Source organism: Ceratosolen solmsi, unplaced genomic scaffold (assembly GCF_000503995.2).
Source record: "Ceratosolen solmsi marchali unplaced genomic scaffold, CerSol_1.0 scaffold11, whole genome shotgun sequence".
Classification (NCBI taxonomy): domain Eukaryota; kingdom Metazoa; phylum Arthropoda; class Insecta; order Hymenoptera; family Agaonidae; genus Ceratosolen; species Ceratosolen solmsi.
This window is the reverse complement of record NW_011948416.1, coordinates 6,633,972-6,651,278: the sequence shown is the minus strand read 5'-3', so window position 1 is coordinate 6,651,278 and position 17,307 is coordinate 6,633,972. Positions and strand designations below refer to the sequence as shown.

Below are 17,307 nucleotides of genomic sequence, written 5' to 3'. Positions count from 1 at the left end.
CGTGTACGCGTCGAGGTATATTGTCCATCCTGTAGTCTCTCTTGTTCCCTCCCACTCTCTATCTTCTCCCCCACTCCTCCTTTCCCGTTCCACTGATAAAATCTTCTTTCGGATGTAAAGCGAGCTAAGGAGGAAGGCTTAGAAATACGCCACGCGAGGGACGACGAGCCGAGAGGATAGGAATGCTGGAATACGGAATGACATCCGGCTGTAGCAGAGTCTCGCGAGAGAGGGAGAATTCAAAGCGAGTGTACACTTCTCTCGCAGGACATTCCCCGTGTTTTTTCAAGGGAGTGGGTAGGGATAAGCGAGGAATGCTTAGCTGGAAATGTAAGGCATTGTGTTTGTAGGGAGTATTCCGGAGTACTCGACTACATGATCTCGTGTTGCGGATGAATCAATGATGGCGAGGGCTGAATAAGACTCAACTTTAATTTGATTTTGAGCCTCCTCGACTACCGTAGTACTGGTCAGGGTCTTACTGATTTATGCTTTCAATATCACGATTTATTTTCTTGATCTCGTTACATCTCCATTACGAATGTTCAGATTTAATAATTTCACGCGTGACCAAGTTGACATTGATTTACTCACACATTGAATAACAAACGTTACCAATGTAGCGATTTATTTTTATTGCGACTATCGAGAGGAAAAGAATTATTTTACTTTTTGTAATAAATTATCGCTATTATCGAGGACCATAAGTATCAAATTACATTTTCACTTTGATCAAAGCTTGAAATAAACAAATTCTGTTATCAAACCTCAAATTTGAATATTTTTTAATAATTGATTTTTAAATAGAGAATTCCTACGTTATGCCTTAGACTTACGCTGTAACATAATTAGGTATAACGAGAGTTGCTGAAATCTTACTAGTTAAGAGGAAAGTGTCCCGATGTAGCCGTACAAAAGTATAAGAATCAGATGTGCCCTACACTGTAATGGCAGTGCGTCAAAAGTGGGGATTTTAATTTATAAATGCTTGAGACGGTTAAAGAAGATTTCGTATAGATTCTTCAACTTAACTTTAAACTGATTTTCATTGTTAATTAAAATTTTTCTACCGTCACGCTATCAATACAATCAAAAATATTGAATTTTTATAACGAAAATGAGTAGCAGTCCCATTAAGATAAGTGAAGCTGGTAAAAGGGATGAGTAGAAATAAATTTCGATCGAATGAATGGACGTTGTTGAAAAACATGGCTAACCGAGAGCTAAAAATGAATGACCAACAGAAGTCGATGCAGCGAAATAAAATGATAGAAGCGCCTCTGTTTTGTCTCATACGTAAGCAAGAGCGGAATATGTCGGAGAGATAAAGATAGATAGATATGGAGAGATAGAGAGAGATAGTGAGAGAGTGAGAGAGAGAGAGAGAGAGAGAGACGTTCCGTTCTAATTATCATGCACTCTTTCAATGACCCCGAGGCTCACACCCGCAGCGTGAGCACTTGAATGCGAGCCGTTTACCATTGACCGCGAACTGTCCGTTGCATCCAGCGAGCACGAGATGCGCACACAACCGGGGATAAGTAGTTTCCCTTTCAAAGAAAGTTACAAGATGCGGATGCGTTGGGTGAAATTCCGTGGCGATAAAAGCCGTTGGCTTTACACGTCTCTCTGTCACGGAGCCTGATTGGCACTTGGCTCGGGCTTAATCAGCTGCTGATTATTAACAGTTGATAATGAATAAAATCTTATTAGGAGGGGAATGCTCGACTTGGGCTACCTGGCTACTTGGATTTTGATTGCGTGCCCGCGCAAACAAATCTATCCTAGGCTTATTAAGCTCCGAGCGATGCTAGCTCGATGTTCGTTTCCATTTCAAAAACGTGAAAGTCTCGATTCGAGTAAACGATGCTTAGTATTATTTCCAGCGACTCGACTAACTATAATTTCCGGTAATTCTACTTTAAAATAAATTATATTGGGAAAGCCGGTTGTAAAAATGTGCTGCTGGCGTTTCATTTGTTCGAGCCGTGCCAGTTAACATTGTCGTGATTAAAATGAGCTTTATGAGATAGCGATTATCAAGGCTATCGATAGGAAAGATTTAATTTTGAAAAATATGACAATGGGTAAAGTGGGAGAAAGACTAGGAAGGAGGATGCGCACATCCGTTATTTTACGTATTATACGCTTCCACTGCGCACTCTTTCGATTCATCGTAAGTTATAATAGCGGATTTTCAATTACCGCATTGTTAAATGATTAGTTGAGCTCCTGTGTACTAAATAACTTTCGCATAGCAGATTTTCTAAAATTAGAAAAAAATTTAATTGAAATTCCACGTTATTTACTAATCGCATTCGATAAATCTAGTTAACCGAAGAATTCATGTCAAGAGCAACTCTCTTCTTTGCTTTCAATTCAGCAGAGATTTTAGGGTGAAGTGTATCAATAACAAAATAACTGCACTGCTGCATAATTATTATCAGAGTAAGATATTAATTGATTATACATAATTAACGAGCTGAGCTCGGTCCGCTATAAATCTGAAAAATTGTTAAAAAATTACGTAGAGGCAGGGCGCTCGCGTATATCCCCGCTTTCGCTTATACGTCCGATCTTTGCGAATTAAATTCAAAGTCACGAAAATTACTTACGATATACTTGTGCAATTATTCCCATCACAACTAGCGTTCGGACTGAAATGAAAAATTCATGGCACAATTAGCTGTCTCTATTCTAAATGTTAAAATCCGCTCCAATTGCAAGGCAAATATCATACTATAAGCGAAAGTTTCATCGCATTGTGATTATTCTCAATGAATAAAGAACATATCTGGCATGCTCGTTTCACCTTAACGAACATCGAGAAAAGCACTAAAGGGAATGCATCGACGAACACAAACGACTCCGGGAATAGAGAGAATCTCGCGATCTGCTCTGCGCCAGGAACATCCGCTCGCCTGCATAACTAAGAGACGGTAACTTGGAAGGGATTAGAACGTCGTGAAAATGCTCTCGGCCGTGCATCGCGCAGCCATGACGTTGACGAAGCGCAGATATTATTCTCAAGGATGCGCGTCTTAATTGCGGCAGCACATCTTCATTCGCGGCTGAACTTTCAATTGCGTACTGCCGGCGGCGTAAAAGTGGCCAGCGGCTCGTAAATTACTTTTAACAAACGATTAATATTCATCCGATACCGAATGACGTTCGACCTAATCAGTGCGCTGACGCTGATTATGACGATTGAGCACCGCCCGGGATGATTTACCGATGCATTTAAGGACCTGAGAGAGCTTGCTTGGTACGTTCGTGAGGTGCCGCGGTAAGGTTCTTTATTTTTCTTTTGTTTTTGTTTTCTATTGACCTTCGTCGCGTTAACGAATGATTTAAGAAATCGAGCGAATTTTTACGACGATGTAAGAGAAGTGTTGATATGCCCCATATGGGGCTGTATTGGTTGGTAAGTTACACGGATACTTATATTTTTGTGTGTGTGTGTTTGTGTGTGTAACAAATTTAAATGTGGATTGATCTTGCGAAGGAATGAAACAGCTCAGCCTATTGAGCGATAAACGAGTTATTTTTTGTGCACAACTTTTCCTTTGCATTTCGGCTGAATCCCAAAGGAACTTCATTCGAACGATCATCATCGATCGTGGGATCGTGGTTCGAATAAATTACAAGTTCCTCACCCTACATAATTTCATCAACTTTAAATTTAAATTTAATTCTACACAATTTTATTCATTTACTTGTTTTATGAATTTAAAATGTTTTCTTTACTTAATTTGAAAGAGACAATTCATAAAGGTAATATTTATGTTTGGAAATAAACCTACTGTTACAGTCCATAAATACAATATGAAAATTATCGGTAATGTATTAGCGAATGTATAATTACTTTTTTCTCTGTATAATTGCTACCCAATATAGTGTGCAATTACTATCCAGAAAAATATCGTTTATTACCTAAATATAATACTACCGACGCAGCCTATATAAACGGTCACACTCTAGCGGTTATACATATAAACAATCTTCTTTCAACGAAATGACTGAAATCATTGCAAATTAATTCTAAAAGAATATTACATTATGTAAAATGCTTAAGCATTTATAAGGTGAATTTAAAGTGAATATCTCTTTCTGTAGTGCATAGAAATTGACTACATTACAGTTAATTTATATTTATTTATCAACTCTCGTGTCATTTGAATTTTATTTTTAAACACTTTACGCAATAAACAATAAATTTGCCCGCGATGAGCCTTAAAGCGATGAACCAGCCTAAGGACAATGTAATATAATTTTTTAAATACAAATTTTTTATATTGATGCAAATGCACAAACAGCACATTTTCGTTTATAAAAATATTTTAAGATGAAATCGATTTATGCCCCCCCCCTCTCTCTCTCTCTCTCTCTCTCTCTCTCAGGATAAAAAATATTTATGTTAATGATGGTAAGGTATTTAGAATTATAAAGAAATTAATTTATATTTTAAATTAATTCATATTGCGGTGTATTTGTTACTTTAATTTTTAATACTTTGTTTAAAATATGATTGATAAATATTATTTATTTAATGAAATATTGAATAATTGTTTTTTCAAAGGCCAATTGCCAATTCCAATCCCAATCTTTCCACAACAAACTTTTCCTTTAATAATTTATTTCATCGACTTATGCTAAATATAGCTTTCGATTAAGATATGATGCTTCTTTAAAATTACAATACTTTACTACTAAAATGACGACTTGTCTGTATTTTCAGCTCGTATTCTATTTCCTTTTATCAAAAGAAAAGACTAAACCAAACCTAATAAAAACAATGCATATTAATATATGTTTCCATAATATTAATATCAATGTCAGCAATACCATTTGTCTCTATTATTACTGGCTTTCGTATCTTGTATAAAACACCTTCGCTGGCCAATTATGAAAACGATCGACCACCACCCGAATCTCATATCATCCCGATAAATTCGCGTATATTTAAAGGCCTGAGAGTCACTGGCAGTGATGTGCAGGAGGCGACAACCAGAAGGCGCCAAGTGAAGCATGCAAAAATACAAACGATGAACGGAATCCTCAACGGGGAAAAATGGAGGGCAAGCACGGGAAAATTCATCGGACGAGTTGGCCCGACTCCTAACCGAACGTTAACTCGAAAACGAAGATGCATCCAACGGACTTCTGAAATACCTGCAACCAGTCGAGCCTGTCAAATACCTCTCTGCCATTTCCATGTGTCGAGCCGATCGTGCCGTTCGCGGGCAAGATGTGCCCGATATATCGAAGATCGTTATCTCGTGCGTTCGGTTGCAGGACTAACGGAGCGCCCGAGCCTGGAATGCCGTTACCGTGAAAAATTACTTTGGCCGGGAAGTGCGGAGGGCGCTTCGTTAGGGGCGTCTCTATTATGTCTGGAAATTGGAATGAGCTGTGCTGTTAAAATTTCGGGATTTTTGTTGGGGCGCCGGGGCCCTGTATCGTTGTTTGGATAAACTGTGCTGTAAAGGGGAACTACTATTTGTTTTTTTTTCCGTGGGTAAAATTGAAAAGATAAAAGCATTTTGAGACGACGCTAAAAGCTGCGAAAATAATAAGGAAAATGGAAAGAATTAAATACTACTTTGATGTTGAAATGCTAGGTATTGGAATAGGATGACGATGATTTTGCATAGCTAAAAAGTAGTATCACTGTCCGCTTTCCCCTCTGTAAATCTTCAAATATTAAATTGCTTATAACTTTTTAGAAGGCCGTATAAGTATTCCGCAGGTTAAGAGACAAGCACACCTACACACATGGGAAAACAATCATCCTATAGAAAATTGAATTCTATAGCCGCAAGAGAAATTTCGTTCGAAATAGAAATAGAAATTGAAAGCAATTTGTTTTTTGAAAAAGGTAATTGACTTCAAGTAAAATAGTTTTTGTTCTAGGGTGAGGGATTCCATTGCAGCAAACGTCCTTTACTGATTGAAGCAAACAGCATTTACCTCTCGCAAAATTCATGTATAGTAGGAGGAGCTCATAGCCTTTGATAAAAGTCCGGAATATCGAAATAAATTAAAAATTTGAGATTTGTATTTTCAGAACTCTTTTTAGTGAAAACTGAAATATTTAAAAGTATATAACCCAGTGAAGTCATTGATTACGATGACTATCAATTGGCCAGTCACCAACATCGTAGTGGACTATGGTGTCCTAACGATGGCATAAAATAATATCTAGGAATTAAGAGCTAGAAGATGGAATCCAGAAAGAAAAATAGATAATTTATGCGATTACAACTGATATGGGTGATAAAATACATCTTCTTGGATGTTTGTGTGAATGGTATAAAACAAACAGGCGAAAACAACCTCGCTTGGAATAATTTGTATTATTTTCCTGCTACTGTATCGGCACACATTTCTTACATATGCTGAGTCCATATGCCTTCTTTTATCTGAATACTATTTTTTTTACCTTAATTTGCAATTACCTCTGCCATTTTTATTATTACAATAACATAGTGATTGAAAGTAAATGCCTATTTTACCGACAATGTAAGTCGTAAGCTTTTAATAATATTTTCACGATCTATATGACATTTATGTTGGCAAATTAATACAAAACTCAATATGACAGGGTGCAATGCTAAAGGACCAGGTAAAAATTACAAACCAGAAAAAGTATTTTATTTCAATGGCCCAAGTCCATGTGTACGTTCAATTACAAATTTAACACGCAAAAATTGTTTCAATGATATACAAGAAATATAGTTTTTCCGATAAAATATCATTAGGATTCATTGCCTCCACCCCATCCCCCACCCCCACTCCGAGATGCATTGGATCGTAAAGACTTTTTATCTCTTAAGCATGCACTGCATATAAAAGCAAAAAGGAAACGAAGAAAATGCGTGCGCGCATGCGTATGTGTGCACAGGTTCATTTATCTCTGACCTATCCCAATTCTGTTTTATCTGCGGGAAACGATTAACGGTGAACTATATTTAGAGGCGGCCAGCGCAAGAAAATTCTCTCTGATGTACGATGTAGGTGTACGAACTGCAACATACGACGCGACGAACGAACGTAGAAAGGGCGATATAGAGAGAGATAGACTGAGAGAGAGAGAGAGAGAGAGAGAGAGAGAGAGTGAATGAGTGAGTGAGAGTGAGTGAGCGGAAAGGGGGAAGCGAGGTAGAGATGGAGAGGGTGGCACGGTCGTTGCAAAACTTGAATCAGCAGCGACCTTCATAACTCAAAACCCGCTCGCCCTCGCCTCATGGTACAGCCTGACCGGACTTTGACAAATGACTAATAGAAATTCTTGATATCGGACGTTTTATTTGTATTCATGATGAATAAGACAATTAGCGACTTTAAAAAATACTTGATTAAAATTTCACCTCCGCGCGAACTTTTTTTCTGCTGCTGTGCGTGTATTACCGAGCAAGCGGTTAGGAATTATAAATAACGATGATTCAGTGATGAATTTATGATATCAATTTAAAGGGCACAATTGTTTTTAATTTCATTGAGCTTGATTGAAAGTTATTTAAGTATTTAGCTTATGACTTTCCCGCGGAATACTTATATTTTATAATTAAACAAGTGGTTTTTTATTTTGTGAGAATTACTCTTGTTAGATTAATTATATACGCTGCTATTTCATCTAGGTTTTATGAACCTTTTTTTAAGCGAATTACGTATTATTGATCATTAATAACAGCCGACTATAGATTCTAAAGTACTTTCTGTGTTAAAATTATAATTAAATGGTTCTAATTGACTAACTAATTTCTAATATACAAATATATTTATAAAAATAATTTAAATTCTATTAAAAATAATTCGATTGTGTACTTTAGCAATCAAGGGGTTAAAGCTTATTGATTAACGAGTTAATATTCTGCAGGACTTTTCCCAAAATGCCATGTTTCCTTTTATACCTGGAATTACTTAAAGATATAAAGTAAAAAAAATTAATTTTAATATTCGTTTGATTAATATTATTGTAAGAAATAAGACCTCACCTTATTTTATACAATAATTCATACAATTACTTATTCAATTGATCACACTATCGCTTAATGCTTCGACAACATATGTGTATTAGCTTTTATTTAAATTATGGAAAGCCTAATAATGCCCGCATTGCTTTATTCCCAAATTGTTATCATAAAACTGCAGTTATAGCAGTAGTCGAGCCCCTAATTCACAGGGATTTTTTTACGAAATCATCCAAACACATATTGACACATTTGGATTATACGTCAAAACATTAACGAAATTATTTCGAAACTGCAATAATAAAAACAAATCATTTTTAATTTATCGATAGAAATGAGAGAGAGAGAGAGAGAGAGAGAGAGAGAGAGAGAGAAAGAGCGCTAGAGCTTATTTCGTAATCAACTTTAATAACGTAAAATTGCCTTAAAAACGTAAAGTTTTCATTAACCAAGCCATTTGTAAACTATTAAAACCAACGGATTCCAATAAAAGGCAAGTAAATCAAATTTCTCATCTCGGTATGCTATTTTGCTCGTCTTCGTCGCGTTTTTGCGCAGCCGCAAATGCCGCCTTTAACTACATTTCCCGGAACTTAATATTCAAGGCAGCCTGACTTCCAGGAACGTATCCGCGCAAGTACAGCGATGATCCTATACGAGGCGCTCGAGCGCCAGTTCAAAAACTAACGCGAAAGTTCCAACGAAACTCCAGGAGCTCCATCCCATCGCTTCCTTTTTCAGTCACCTTTTTGCCTCCGGGCAATTCGATTCTCATTTTTTATTCACTGGAGGCGATAATTAAGCACTCGGTGCACGAAATCTGCGAGGGAGGAAATGTCTATTTGATTTGGAAAATATGACGTACGTTTGGCCGGGTTATGGCCGAGCATTGATTATTTATATCAATACGCGTGTACCAACGATGTTGTTTACGCGAGGCTTTGGCCAACAATGAAAAAAACATTCAATATTTTGCCAAATTGTTTCGAAATTACTTTACCTTGCATTATCAATAGTCTTTATCTTTGCTCTACTCGATGTAGCGCTTGATTATTTTATTTTTGCTATTAGTTAGAAAGGGGAATATTAATAGATCGACGATATTGTTGAAGGTTTTTTTTTCACTGAGCAAAAATACCGAACACTAATTATGATGGTTTTAGAAACTCTGTGTATAAGAATAGCTATTATAATCGAACATAGGCGTAAAAAAACTTTAAACAACAAATGTGGCACGCGCGCACCCATAAGAAAACCATACACGCACACACCAATGTGCAACGTGGAATCTATTTCATAATTTGTCATCGCTGTGTGCTAATGCTAATTCTTAAGTAGACCATTGTTTAAAATTAATCATAGTGTATATACCTTACGTTCGATAGAGAATATAAATTGATTTTCTAACTGTCATTATTATAATCTTTACAATTGCTTCTTAATTTCATTGATTAAATAACGTTCAATTAGTTTGTGCATACCCATGTATATAGTTTATAAAGTTACTATGGCTGGTCATTGTACTTTACGTATTGAATGTTTTATAAACTGTTGTCATTTTACAATTTACTATTACAATTCGCACTGAAACGAAAAGCTGACGATATTACATAACATTTATTTACGTTGATTATAAATGTCAGCGATGATATACAATGGATAAAACATGCAGCGATCGGCGTATGACGAAATCCGAAAGCTGGTTACGATGTTTACAATAAACGTAACATAAAGAAAATTCACATGCTGTATCCAGGGATAATACAATCCTGTTAATAGCACTTCAACGTCATCCGCGATAAATCAATGTAAGGAACGACGAACGTGAGAAAAGGAAGAACTGATGGTGTTAAACCACCCTAAAAAGAAAGAGATCGCGAAAGCACGGTTCGAGCTGGGCAACACGAGGTAACGCGAGAGAGAAGAAACGGAGGGCTCTAAAATGACGGACCGAAGAAGAAGAAGAAGAAGAAGAAGAAGAAGAAGAAGAAGCAGAAGAAGAAGGAGCGAGAGAGTGTGAGGGGGGGGGGTGAAGTTCACGCAGCACTCCGGAACCGGAGACGATGCATATGACACGATCTCGCGCGCAAGACCCAGAGTTCGCCTCCATTCCACATTCTCATTCTTCTCGCCTCGTATCGCCTTCACCCTCCCGCCCCTCCCCTGCCCAACGACTAGCTACCTCTTCTATAGCTGGCTTAGTTCTTTCTTTTTTAACGTTCTTTTTCCGTCTCGTACGCGACGTCGTAGTCACACATCCGCCCGTACGCAGCTGCGAGCGCGAGTTTCGATTTTCATCGCGCTTGGCTAGAACTCGGGAGTGCGCCCCTCCCTCTTCGCCCTTTGATTTTATATTTATTTACGCGGCCAGTAGTGCGCTGGCGACCGACCGATAGTTTTATGGTAGTTTGTTATTAAAGTGAGATGGCTTTCGAGAATCACGGCTCGGCCAAGACGCTTCTTTGTGTGATTGCTGGACTGACTTGGGACTGAGCCGGGAGATCTCCGTCTGCCATGTAAATTTAGGACGAGAGTCTGATACTCATAATGATATTAAAAATAAAATTTAACCCTTTCTCCTGGGATTTTCAATATATTTTTTTTTCTGTATTTGTAACCCAACAAACCGACGTTCCTCTTGTTTTTAAAAGTTTCGTTGGATAAAGGCTGCCCCTTTATAGAAAGACATTTTATAGTTGTAGTTCTTAAATATCGATCGACTAACACAAAGCAAGAATCCTAGAGGAATACTCGTACGAGTGTGCGAATATCCATACAAGTGGATGGATGAACCTTGGAGGTTATCGATGTAGGAGACGCTAGGCGGTCCTATTCGAATCTGAAAATAAGACGCGAGTGCACAAATAATAGAAGGCGAAAAATTCAAGATACAAAGCTCTAGCTGAAAGGAATCCGTGGAAAGTATATACTAGCTATTTTCCACATTGGATAATGAAAATGAGCATCGGTAGCGGCATTGAAAGTTTCACGTATTTTATGTTGTAATTGAAACTCGATAGGATTGCTCCACTGATTCGATAAGAGATTCGGACCATTTGACTCCAACATTTTCCGAATAAACTATTGTCGTATTATTTGTATTTTTAAACGTGACCGATTGTAATATTACTGAGGAATAAATACGGCAACTACTGAATCTTTCAAGAAAAAGCTGAAAGTGACTATCAACTTCGCCATCACTGATTTCTAATACACAAGTCATAACTAATTTCATTCGGTATTTAACAACAGAAATAGCACTTGTGAATACATTTCATATATTGCGAATGGCAGTATGAAATTATCAATGATGCCGTGTATCGATAACAATAGCTATGTATCTTTCGAATCGTGTATCGTTTAACATATTTTCTATAAGATCCTTTCAGAATACAAGTAGCATTGATTATCGCAGTTCGATGCAAAGTTATAAAAGTGGCTTATCATGTAAGAACAGATCGAGACTTATTCAAAGACAATTTAATGTACAAGACTATATTGACAAATGAATGTTCCGTTATCATTAAGATGTACGGTCGTTATCTAACTTTTCTTTTTAAAATGATAGCCATCGCTTGGTTTATTCGAATTTTTCTAATATTATTCTTCTCTAATTGTATTTAGTGCCTTAAACAAAAACAAAGAAAAAAACAACAAAAAAACGGCGCTTTACAAAGTCACATACAAAAATGCACTGAAGAGCATTTTTATTTAGTTATTATGATGGAAAGCCACTGCAAAGTTCTTATTTAACGTATAGCGATAAATTTGCATATGCTTAATAAGTTTAGAACGACGTATACATACTTCCTAGGTAACTCATATGATAATATTGTTGTCGTGCTTTGATTGGTTGAACGTAAAAAAGTTATTTATAAAAAATGAAGAAAAATTAATGTTAAAATTGAATGTTTACAACAAAAAAACCGCAGGTTAATTTAAATGCTTCTTATGAAAATAAAAAAAAAAAAAAAAAAAAAACAAGAAAGATAGAAAAAAGAATTCTTAATCAAAGCATGATAAGTATTAAAAAGTGGAGAAAAAAAACAAACAAACATAATCAAATAAAAAAGAGAAAACGAACGAATTACGTCGTCTCTTTCTTCAAACGAAATATTCATTTAATTCCAATAACCTTTATAACAACACGAGCATACGTATCAAGTCAGAACAATAAAAAAGAATCTGCATAACTTGTAAACTCGTGACAGTAAGCCCGCTTTATCAAAATTCTCATCAACCACAAAAGACACCTAATTATAAACGTATATATAATTCACAAGAAGAGTATATCTCTGCTAAAGCAGTAAATAAGCAAGAATTAAAATAAGGCGCGCTATTGTAAACGACAAGATACAATAATAACGTGAGATTATTCCAAGTCCATAAGCGGTCCATAAGCGAGCGCGTGTTCCAAATTAAAATTTAATGGAAAAATAACGATCGACGCACTTTCGTCGCCTGCGCCTGGTAATGCCGAATCATTCGACAAATACCCGTGAATGCTTCAAGTGCTAATTAACGAGCGGCTAAGAAAATGTCGTGCTTCAGGGATGGCGCATTAAATAATGAAGTATCGAAGGTGCTGATATCCAATCAGGGGCTTCGGAGTGATGCGCGCGCAGATGAGAATCTTACGAGTTGGCTGTTAAAGTTGGTCGGGATTCTTAAGAAAGTCATTTTTCACGGCGGCAAGGCCCGAACGCCGCCACGGAGATCGGCAGCACACAGGACGTCGGATGGAGTGCGAGCGAGAGGGACGAACCGGTCCCGGTGTGCCGTCCTCCCGGAGATTAGCCCGAGGGGCCGATGTGGCACATGTGCATCGTCGCGGACTCCCGGAGTCGCCTGGAGCGGGAGGGAAGTCTTCTCGCGGCTGATCTCCGTTTTTCTCCTCTTTCTGTTTCGCTGTCCCCTTACAAGTTCCCCTCCCCACGCGCTCGTCACCCCAATCCGGCTCTGTCGCATTATTTTGAGGGAGAGTGGAGCGAAAAGAGCCAAGTGCACTTTGAGCGTGAAATTGGATGAAGCCGAAGTGTTACTTTGAATTGGCGGTGACGATAACGCGAATGTTTATTCGAGACTTCCATTCATGGAAGGCTTTCTCGATGCGTTAAGAGTGGGAATTTCGAGTATGATTATTTCAAATTGATTTGCATGAAATTGGTGTTTTATATGAATAAGGGGACGGGGTGGTGGTGAAAGGAGGGGGTAGAGAAGTGAAAATTTGATGTTACATATTGCTTCTTAGGAATAGCTTGAGAAACATTGGCTCTTATATGAAGAACGTATTGAAAATTAATTAAAATTATTAGTTTATACGCAATTAGAAATATTTATATATTATTAAGCTGTTGTTTAATATTTTTAAAATACCCGCTTTTATTGGTAATACGGATCAAGCTGATGTGTCTTTGTCGATTGAATTTCGTGAAAACGCTATTTATCGAGATGACCAAGTAATTTATGAAAATTGTAAAAAATTCTATAACTGCGATGTATTTGTATCGTTAAAGTTTACTTACATACCATTTGAACGATCTTCTTCATTATTATAAATAATAATTATTATTAATAACAATTAATAGGTGAGCGTAAAAATTAATTTATCCGATGCTTGATATTGATTGTTTTCTATAAATCTGCGACTAGTGTATCAAAACTTATTTCATTAAAAAAGAAATCGAGATATGATATAATTTCAAATTTAATTTAAAACTAAATCTTGTCATACATATTTCCTCTCTCAAAACAACCAGTATATATCAATATATTATGATTCTCGTGATATGATTCGAAGTGTCAATGTGCGCGTGAGTAAATGAGAGTCGGGCGTCAGAACACGCAGAGACAATCTCAAAACACATTTACATTCAAACATATACATACATAAACGCGAGAAATGATAAAAGAAGAAAAAATTAAAAAACTACGTAGCTCAAAGAGTTTGCATGATGGACAAGGCAGAGACATTAAGAAACAGAATGAGTAACTGAATAAGATAGATAGAGATAGGGAGAGTGAGAGGGAGGGATCGAGAGAGATAGAGATAGAGAGAGATAGAGAGAGAGAGAGAGAGAGAGAGAAGAGAGAATGAAAGCAACTATACACAAGCAAAGAGGACAAAAGGTTGGAAGATACTTTGCAATACACAGGGTCTCACTCACTTCTCTTTCCCTCTTTTCTCTCTTTCTTTCTTGCTCTCTCTCTCTCTCTCTCTCGCTCTCTCTTTGTCTTTCTCAATCTCTTTCCCGCTCTTGTGCATATTGGCTTGGCGAAACACGTTCCGGAATCTCGGGGAGGGATCGCGCGTCGCATCCAATTTGTTATTACGCTCGGTTACGCATCAGGCATAGCGATATGCGCTGGGCTCGCACGCGGCTGTTTGCCACATATAGTGGAAGCGAAAAGGCGAAAAGCAGACGAAAAAGAGAGAGATAGAGTGAGAGAAAGTAGAAAAAAGAGTATGCGCGAGGGAGTGAGAATGGTAGAGATATAGATAAAAGGATCGAGAGGCTCGACGAAACGATCGATAACGGCGAGATGATCGATGCCCCCAAGGTGCCGTACACACGACTGGATGCGCTTCGTTGTGACATGAATACACATGAAGACGACATTTGCGTAGTATCGTGATCTGAAGATGCTCTGATTTATCAAAGCTTTTTTCACAACTTTCCGAAAAAATGGACAATAGCGCGTGTTCGTCTCATTTAAATTTTAAAGGACAAGTCTGCATCGTTTGTAGAATAGGCATGCAGTTAGTCTAAAAGGCTATTTCGTTTAATGTGTTAAATGTATATTTATTTACTGCCAAATTGGTTAGGAAAAACTTCTTTTTACAATTGTAAAATTTTACTATATTTAATAATCATCCAATTACGTTTTATAAAATTCTGTTATAATATATGTCTGTATTTATATAGCATATGCTTATCTTACAAATCAAAAGCCAATTAATTAATGATTTAAGAATTTCAGTATTTTATAGTAATAAAATAATTCTATAATATTAAAATATATTATAATATTGTATACTATGGTTAAACGAATGTAATAAGCAACTAGTTTAAAATGATTTTATTCGCAAGGAAGAGTAAACACTGTACAGAGACTCTATTTACCCACACATACATATATCTGCTATATAATAAGTAGTAACATTATGCACAGATATCAGTGCGAAATTCAACATACAAGTACTTCAACACTTTTGTTACTATAAGACAATAACAACTACTAAATTTTCAACCTATGGGTCCTAATTTTTACCCCTGGACATTCTATTTTACATTCTAATTTTACATCTGAAAATATTATTGCTCATTTTTATCTCACGATCTCACGCGACAATAGTGCCCGGCAATGTGCTCGACGAAATGTATGTTTGGTATAATTTTACTTTCGCTGAACAATCCCGACTCTTACACAACTTTAAATCAGGTCCAAGCCAGAAAATCAACAGTGCGAGAAGTCGAAACATTCCTCCAATAATAAATAATCTTATTAATCACAATTACCGCCGGTAATCGTGTACGGACGAAAATGCGCCTATTAAGCCCTTGGCATCACCCTCGTTTGGAACGAACCCACAACTCCGCGGAAATTTAGCTATTCGTATAAACTCAGTGCGCTGCGGTCTGCTCGACGTGATTGCCATATATACACGCAGCCACGCACACCGTTACGTTGTTGCATAACCACCAAGCCAGAATAGTCCACTCTACCCAACCCTTATCCAACCGATCGAGCAGACTCGCTTTGGTTTGTGGACTTAAGAAAAATCGCTTAATTCGGCCATTAGGCTGCGACTGCGATTGTACCAGCAACCAGGTGATGAGCGGCAAATTATTGAATCCCGATGTGGGAGACGCGACCTCAGTTTCGTCCCGCGACCCTTGACCCTTGAGCTCTGAGGCACGACGCGTGTGATGATGCAAATGCACGAATGGCTGTCACTTTGCCGCGCTGTCTTCGTCTTTGACTGCGAATAGTACAAATAGCCCGTGTGAGGATATTTTAAGTGACCGAGTGTTGCATGGATTTTAGCAGTGATTTTAATTTCTTACGATGGCTACGTTTGTCTTTTTGGCGGACTTTTTGGCCGTATTAACCTGGATTTAGAGCTTAGAATTGACAATTTTTCGGATAATTTGTATAGTCGTAAAAAGTAATGTGGAACTTTTTGCAATGCACACGTGACTATTATTAGATGAAAGAGGCCGAAAAATATTAGAATTTTGCTAAGAGACTAAACGAGGCGATTGTTGGCGAAAAATAATAACCAAAGCTCAAGTGATATTTCGAGAATGTACGATTGATAATCCAATATAGTTTTTAACTTTTATGCAAAAGCAAGACATATAAAAATATGTAACTAGTTGAACGAACTACTTTTCTCTCTTTTTATTGGTCATAAACGTTGAACTATGAAATAATTCTGAATGATTGTTTAAATGTTAAATTTATTACTAATCAATTACGAAATAAATAATTAAATAAATCAATATATAAATTTAAAATTAAATTGCAAAATGTAGCTATATTTATAATTAAAGTTCTAACGATGTAATCATTATATCGAGCCATTATATTTAATTGTAAACAAACTATTGATTACATTTTAGATTCTATAAATAATAATTACGTGATAATCAAGTAAATTTTGTATTATTTTATTAATTGTATTATTTTTCGATAATTTAAATGAGAGAATTGATTTTCTTCCTAATTGGATTTTTCGTACACTGTTTTAATATTTTTTAAATTAACATTTAAGATGTATCAAAATTTGAAGCTCCTCGACTTTCGCGTTCATTGACAATAAGAGGATTTTGGTAAAACTTACATTTACTTTGGCGAGATACATTTCCAGCTCCATGTAAGGATCCATTTCTACACGAATTTTTTCACTGGTTACTTCTTCATGTTTATCACCATTTTCAACAATTTTTAATGGTTTTACAATATCTTTACTTTTCGAAAAAGTCAACATAATGCTCCCTTTTGTTTTGCCGTGTATTCGCGTGGGACCGCTGCCGTTGCAAATAGCTTCCATATTTTCACATCACTGAAACACTTTTTGCATTTTCACCAATTGTCCTGAAATATATAACAGTTTCATTTTAAAATATTGTAATAAATATTGTTTAAATAATACTGAATCTCTTTATCAAAATGTTTTAGAAAATTTCAAAATTATCGATGAAATCCTGGCTTTCGATAAAGAAAATTAAAAAAAAAAAATAACCCAAACGTAATTATATACTAAATTAATAAATCATATGGATGAAATAATAAGTACATATATTTTATTCAATTATTTTTATTATTT

At 36.5% G+C, this 17,307-nt stretch overlaps 1 protein-coding gene across 1 annotated transcript in view; it reads right to left on the bottom strand.

Moving 5' to 3' along the window:
* The window catches only part of LOC105359481 (uncharacterized), a 165,374-nt gene that overhangs the window by 99,551 nt on the left and 48,516 nt on the right, over nucleotides 1-17,307 (bottom strand). The window contains exon 2 of the mRNA XM_011496094.1: nucleotides 16,822-17,075. Within this exon, the coding sequence (XP_011494396.1) occupies nucleotides 16,822-17,031 (210 nt within the window). The 5' untranslated portion in view covers nucleotides 17,032-17,075. The remainder of the gene's footprint in view (nucleotides 1-16,821; nucleotides 17,076-17,307) is intronic.